Source organism: Cydia strobilella, chromosome 1 (genome assembly GCF_947568885.1).
Source record: "Cydia strobilella chromosome 1, ilCydStro3.1, whole genome shotgun sequence".
NCBI classification, from domain to species: domain Eukaryota; kingdom Metazoa; phylum Arthropoda; class Insecta; order Lepidoptera; family Tortricidae; genus Cydia; species Cydia strobilella.
In genome coordinates, this window is record NC_086041.1 from 26,740,865 (window position 1) to 26,748,603 (window position 7,739).

The 7,739-nt window shown below is 37.7% G+C and overlaps 1 protein-coding gene across 1 annotated transcript in view; it reads right to left on the reverse strand.

Moving 5' to 3' along the window:
- Positions 1-7,437, reverse strand: part of LOC134742482 (ATP-binding cassette sub-family G member 1-like) — a 32,621-nt gene extending 25,184 nt beyond the window's left edge. The window contains exon 1 of the mRNA XM_063675688.1: positions 7,246-7,437. Within this exon, the coding sequence (XP_063531758.1) occupies positions 7,246-7,372 (127 nt within the window). The 5' untranslated portion in view covers positions 7,373-7,437. The remainder of the gene's footprint in view (positions 1-7,245) is intronic.
- Positions 7,438-7,739: the final 302 nt, after the last annotated feature.

The following is a 7,739-nucleotide window of genomic DNA, read 5'->3' on the forward strand; positions in this document are numbered from 1 at the left end:
AAAAACGGAAATGCATTTGTAACATGATATAACGGTAACAAACATCCGAATAAAACATATTTCGTTCAAATATAAACATCATGCATGAGGCTAATTGTAACAGCATGGACCCTGAATAGGGTAAGTATAGCAAGTTAATCTTAATAACTAAATGCTTAAAATTATCTTACAAAACATAACATAACATAACATAGTTTTGATTAATTTCTAAATTAAATAATCCAAATATACTTCCGATGACATTTACAATACATTATCAATTAAAATAATAATTATTCAATATAAATAGCAATTATTAAAATTACAATAACATTTACAATACGATATTTCAAAGAATGCAGTGATGTCAAAAAGGGATGTATATTGTCAGTTCATTCAATTATTCCATTATATTGTCAACGAATTGGTATTAAATTAATAAATTATGAAATAACATTATTGTGGGTAATGGGTATCATAATATATGGTTTAAAATTCTTGGTAGGAATAAAATGTCTTTTACAGTACTAAGTAGCCACGATTTAAGGTTATTAATTTCGAAATATATTAAAGGTTTCGGTTCGGCTTGTTTGATGGAATCGGGGATTTTATTATATATTTTTATCTACGCACATATCGTTAGTGCTCTAAAATGCGTTCAGAAACCGTAGGAAATGCCCAGCATTATTACAACGAATTTTACTATGAGAACTTTCTTATCTGTGGTAGAATAATGTTATTACATTATAGATTTTTGTAAGGTTATGAGCATGGAGACTATATAAATGAGCCAAATCTTTAGTGTCCATCAAAAAACAGTAATTAGGCGGCGCCACCATACACCGAAATACTACCAAAAACAACCTACGTAAATTGGTCGGGTTATTTGTTGCCTTATATGGTTCATGTTATACTCATGTCCCAGAGCCTAACTAGCGCCACCGGAGAGATTAGGAACTATTATTTACAGCTGAAAGCTGGTCACTTGCAATAGTTCTTCCATAAGAGATTGTCGTCCTTTCTATACCGTCCATAGTTATGAGTTTAAATTTGGAACAGCTGTCGGAACTGGGTCTCTATTCTACTATTCCATAGATATTAAAACAGTTATCGTACGAAACGTCAATTCAGTATGTTTTTTTTATATAAACCGCACGACATTTGATCTCGAGTGACATGAGAATAGGGACTTCATTCGTTTGTCTATAATTTTAAAAAAACAATCGTCTTGACGGACGATCGAATTGCCGGCATTACTGTTGTCATTTGTTTGTTAGTTTTTTGTTGTAACGAAAGTAGAATTGTGAAAAGTTGTTTGTAATTTACATTTTAGTTGAAAATATGAGTAGTTTGTTTCTGTATATTTTTTATTGCATTATTTTAATATCTATAGTATACACTGTGTTTCCTGTAACAGGAGCAATAAATTGAACTGGAGGCTGTACGCCTCAAACCGACCAACATTTGTTAAGCAACTTTTTAAAATTATGAAATTTTTTGATTATACTTTTTTCATACTAATTAAATATTATTTTGAATGTACGCTGCCATCTGTGTGTTTGACGTTGCTTGTCACCCTTTAAACATAACAAATTTTGCAATACATTGCGTCTTAGAGTAAACTTTAAAGTGTAATAAAAATCACTATACGTTATTTTTAAAAGTTGCTGAACTAATGTTGGTCAGTTTGAGGAGTACAGCCTACAGCTTAATTTATTGCTCCTGTTACATGAAACACCCGGTATAGATATTTTACAGGTAGCACTAGTAGCAATGCAGATCATTTCCCTACGGCTTCTGCACCCATCTTACAGTACTTATGATTTGTGTGTAGATAAAGTAGTGTATGCAACTGTACATAATTAGGCCTTAAAACACTCGTGTGATTCTATTATGAAACTCGCTAACGCTCGTTTCATAAAACCACACATTTTAAGGCCTCTCATTATGTATCAGTTGCATAAACTACTATTATTGATTGGTAATAGGGCCCGTTTATATATAACGTTAATTAAGGCTCTGGAAGAGCTAGCTGATTATTTCGACGCGCGCTTGTAACATGATGCTATCGAATAGCAGCGTAAGACGACCCTTATTAAAATGATATTGATACATGTATCGATGTACAGCCCATCCCTGCCTGCAATGCTTTCTTGCTGTTGACTAACCGACGTTTACACTCCCGCAGTAGACCCAATGTCGACAGCGGACAGCCAAATGCCACGTTAGTTATGGTAAGCTCTGACTCTACGTACATACCGCTGCTGTCGTAAACGGACGTCCTACATACAATATTGCTTACATGTAATAATACTCGTTCGTCGACACAAGGTGTTTTTTCAACCCTTAGCCATATTTTGCGAGGTGAATATACAGGGCATAATGAGCATAGGACCCACTCCATAATTGCGATAAAAATTGTCTCTTTCGTACATTTTGGCTGATCTAATGTCGATTTTTTCTATGGAAATGGTATTTAACCTACCTGTAGTCAGGAGAGTGTGCATTGCCTTCGTTTTAATATTTGTTAAACGTATACACCGTGGTTAGATAATTAAGCATATCACAATAACTATAACAATATTCTTTAGATTCTGACTCGGATGACTCCTGATTAAGGTACCTGCATTTTTTAATGTTTAGCTCTTACAGCACCAATCTTATTTATGGTACCTATGGTCTAAGCTAGAGTTTGACAAGATATATTTTCTCAGTCAGACGGCGCCCCGCCGACCGCCTGCCGGGTCCCGGCCAGCCAGCCAGCGGCAGCGTCGAGGGGCGGCAGGCAGTATGACAGATGCTGATGCAAGACTTTTACTTGATATGAAAGTATTTTTTCCTCGCAAGTGTATTGAAAAACGTCGTATGAAACGCGTGTTCATTGGTCATTCGTAGCACACTAAACTTTTATCTCAATGTACCAGAGTGATTCTCAAAAGAGTGGCATCTTAACCTGTCATCGAGTTTTTGAATGGAATGTATGCTTATTTTCGGTTTTTCATATGTAAAAAAAATACTTATACATAAAAAAAAACAATGCTTATCGAGGCCAAGTCATTATTTGTATTTAAATTTAATACTTATATTTTAAAAAAAAAGTATCACTTTTTACTGTAACCTGTGTTGTCCAAATGCATCGCTCTTCCAGTTTTTGTTCTTTAGATTTTATAAGCACCAATTGATGTTACTAAAGTATCATGCTATATGATAACATAAACAATACCTTTTAAGATGTACGTTGCCCGGGCCTTATATATATATATATATTCTACAACAATATTCATGCATGAAGTTTGTCTATTTTCACTGTAACCTGTACATCCGACGAACGAGTCATCCACGAACTGACGGAGGAGTTCCCTGTAATAACAGGACTTAAACAAGGTGATGCCCTGTCACCTATGCTTTTCAATTTAGTCTTGGAATATGCTGTTCGAAAGGTGCTTGCACTAGATATCGGGCTAGAACTGAATGGGAAGCATGCGGTCATAGGGTATGCAGACGACCTAGCCTTACTTGGAGAAACCAAACAAGATATCGCCGAGTCCGTTGCTGTCCTGGAAACCGAAGCCAAAAAGGTGGGCCTAAGTATCAGCCATGAAAAGTCAGAGTATCTTCACATGAAACGCTATAAAAACACGCGCTTCAAAAGAGAAGATCTTCATGTTGGAGATACTACATATAAAGGGGTGGCCAAATTTAGATACTTAGGCTGCACTGTCACCGACACCAACACTCGGGAGGAGGAAATTGACATCCGGATTCAGAACGCCTTACGATGTAGTGCCGCCCTTCATAAAGTGTTAGTGTCCAAGCTCCTGAGTAAAAACACAAAACTGCGTATATATAAGACGGTCATACGGCCGATACTCATGTATGGATGCGAGACTTGGACGCTAACACTTAAAGAAGAAAACAAGCTCCTGGTGGCAGAAAGGAGAATACTCAGAAAAATCCTTGGTCCTGTGAGAAGGGAAGATGGCAGTTTTACTCCGAAAAAACGTCGAGATTGATGTTCTTGTGGCTGCACCCAACATTATAGGCGAGACAAAAGCTCACCGTCTCCGCTGGTTCGGCCACGTTTTGAGAATGGAGGAGGATCGCGGCGTTAAAAGGGCGTACTTGGGACGCCAGGTGGGGCGGAGGCCGGTCGGAAGTCCCAGGTATCGCTGGGGCGATGCTGTTGGAGTAGATTTGAACGCTCTCCATGCCGATAACTGGCGGGAGATGGCACAGGATCGAGACGACTGGCGTATACTCGTGTCGGAGGCCAAGACTCATTTTGGGTCGTTGCGCCATTAAGTAAGTAAGTAAGTAAGTAACCTGTACATCCGCGGTATGTATTGCATCTAACTCACACATAGAAAATTATATCTAGATAAAAATTGTGGCAAAATATTAAGCAAGTATCAAACTAACCATCGTATGGAACCATCATGACCCAAGTGTCGTAGTTTCAGAGAGACAAGTAATTAAAGGCAGAAATCTGGAGTTTGTAACAGGAATGATAACTTTAACTTGTCGATTATTTTACGAAATTGGTATGGGGCATAATGTAATAATATCATTTTAATATTGCATGAAGGTATATCTATCTATGCTTAAAGTGAGACATTCGTATTATTATTCGTTTAAAAGATAAATTCTATAAAATGCATTTTTCACTGTAACCTGCTTAACTTTAATCTGTGATCAATGTACAGGTTAAAGTAAGTCTTGGCAGGTTATTGTGACTTCTGACTAGATCCATATATTTACAATACCTTTCAGTCTATATAGGTATGACCGCTTTCACTAGCATAATATTTATTGTGAGCTTGTGCAAGCCGTCTGGATGTTCCGAGACATAAAATGCAGGACGTGTTTTTAGACTTTTATATTTTATATTTCTCCATAAACTTATTGTAGCCAAAACCGAAATTCATAGTCACTAGACTAGTTAGTAAGTTAGTTTTGCTGTGCATTTTTGGCAAATAGACAACCATTATTTTGCGTGTACCAGTCTAGTGCGGAGCCCGTTTTAAGGGCTCTTTCCCACTGAACATGCCGTTTTTTGGCAGATACGGTAATCTGCAGGATCCTGTTTTAGTAGTATACGTGCGTATCCCACAAACAGAATGCTCGTGTGAATGTTATTATATTAGCATGTATACTACTAAAATGGGATCCTGCAGAAAACCGTACCCGCATAAAACGGCCGGGATGTTCCAGACCCAGAATACAGACCCTTAACCCCTCAAGACTGTACGTACACCTTCACACACCTTCACGGTGGGGAACATGACTCTTTCCTTTGAATATGATTAATAACACCAATGGAGACTTGGTTATGAACGGTACTAATAGAGAGGAGTATGCGGTGGAATAGGATTGTTCAAATGCCCACACTATTTACAAGGCCTCAGCTTCCAGCTTTCGAAGGCTCCATAAGCCCCAAGAGCTTTCCCCGTTTCTGCCATTTGTAACATATGTGGTGAAGAGCTGAGTGGACTTCCACAGGCATTATGCACATTAGTATCTGTTTTTGACATAAGTAGGGTGGCTCGTGAAAGTACTTATGCCCGCCATTTCTCCTTCACCGCGAGATTACAGGGTATTTAATGCAGTCGCACTTGTGAATATCCCGTGGCGTTTTTCACTCTCCCGCCGCCATCCAATGTCCCCTCGGTATTTCGGCTTCTGTAATCTTAATGTATCGAGATCGGCTGCCCTTCCAACGAGCCTCCTGCAAGAACTCCACGATCAGTCGGTCACCCTCACCCTGAACTATCTTGCGAGTCCGGTGAGTGTGCCGAAGATTTAGGTAGCAAGCGATAATTTGATGTGATTCGTCTTTTTAGCCGTCTCCATATCTGACACAGTAGCAGTAGCGCGCTTGACACAGGACTCAGGCGGTGGCGCCCTATCCCTTAGGAACCTCTTTCTGCGGCTATGCATTTTTGAATGACAGAAGTTTGCTGTTACTGAAGCGGCCATTAAATAAGCCTATGCCAACGTTCAACGATGACGGTAGGGCTTTATATACACCCAAACTGGAATTATGCAATTCAAGATAACTACGTCTTTAAAGAAATATTTAATTTTAACTTCCTTAAATATTTAATTTTTACTTCCTATCCTACCGAGTTCGGGCTGAGACTGACTCGTACTTTACTTAATTAGGTACATGCGTATCACAAATATCAGATCTACCCACAATATCCTATTTTAATAAGTTTGATCTTATGTAATTTAAATTAAAACTCACTTTTTCTGCTACATTTCCCTCCTAACCTGTGTAGTTCAACTTTAACCTGTATCTCAAAACTTCGACTTGCCATAACTTCTTCATTTTTATTAACATTTCGTGGCCTCTTCGAAATTTGGGGTACTACTTGGGATATTAGAAAATATTTTTCATTCTTAAAACTGAAAAAAGTACAAAAAAATATTTTTGGTTTAACTTTAACCTGCCGATGCCACTTTTTTGAGAATCACACTCACCTACTATTATGTACACGTGTATGAGATAATAAGAAATAAATCACAATACTTTCATTGCACTAACTACTGCGATATTAATGAAAATATTTAACCTAGTTTTTACCCGATATGTTGCATCAAGACGGAGAAACACGACAACCTTTCGACCTTACTTTGATAAAACCAAATAAAGTCTGCCGGATAAGGTTTTTTACACCTACCAAGTATGTACTGTCTATACTCTATAGTATTTGTATTTTGTATTAAGGAATATAAACTACATAATAACAAGTAATCGTAACCAGGGTCATTAAGAAATTCTAAAGTTATAAAGTTGTGCGTTTGCGTTATTAACTGCATGCCAATGATATATTATTATAAATTATAGATGTTATACTCAAACATAACGAGCACAAAACATACTTCCACATTTATTTCTATAAGTACCTACGAATAAATCTGTTATTTTTGATAAATTTTCGCATTCCATTCATCTTTGTCATACTCGTTGTTAAACATGAGCTTGTCTCTTTCTCTTTCGGTGAGCGGGAGCTGGTTAGCACGTGCACATTTCTCACTTGCCCAGGTGCAACTAAAGGCAACTTGTACAATTAGTCACAAGGTAAGCGCTTCAATTTTGGAACGCCTGTAACATATCTTGAGTTACTTATAATAAATCTTACTACCGCCGCTAAAAACTGTAGTGTACAGTAATCCGCTGCGTTAACTGACCCCCGTTACATAAAAAATTGTTTGCAGAGGGGGTCAATTATCTCTGCAGCTTACTGTACTCGTAAAACTTACTTCGTCCATTTTGCACGGTGTAGGTGAGGTCCTGGAAGCTCAAGTCGACGGGCGGCCGCTGCGGCAGGTGCGACAAGTGCGCGCGGCCCAGCTGCCGGTTCACACCGACCTCCATGCCACTCGACATTGTCACTTGTAGCCCATGTAATTAAGTCCACATTCCTTTAAAAGATGAGCAGCAAGGTGAGACAACTGAAAAGGAAAATAAAAATTTTCAAATAATTAGTTTACCCTTGTTTGACCTCCAAAACGCGTAATAAATGTCAAGTTGCATCAACTGAGTTATTATAGTTCAATGGTTACATCTATTGTTTATTTTCATTTTCATTTTTTCCGCAAGACATAGCCGACATAGGTAAATAGAGAATAAAATTAAGTATTCTTGCAAATAAATGATATTGATTGATTGAATAATTTTGAAACAAATAACAAGGAGACAAAATAATTCTGTAACAGGGTAGATATACTAGATATTATTTTCTATAAATATGGAC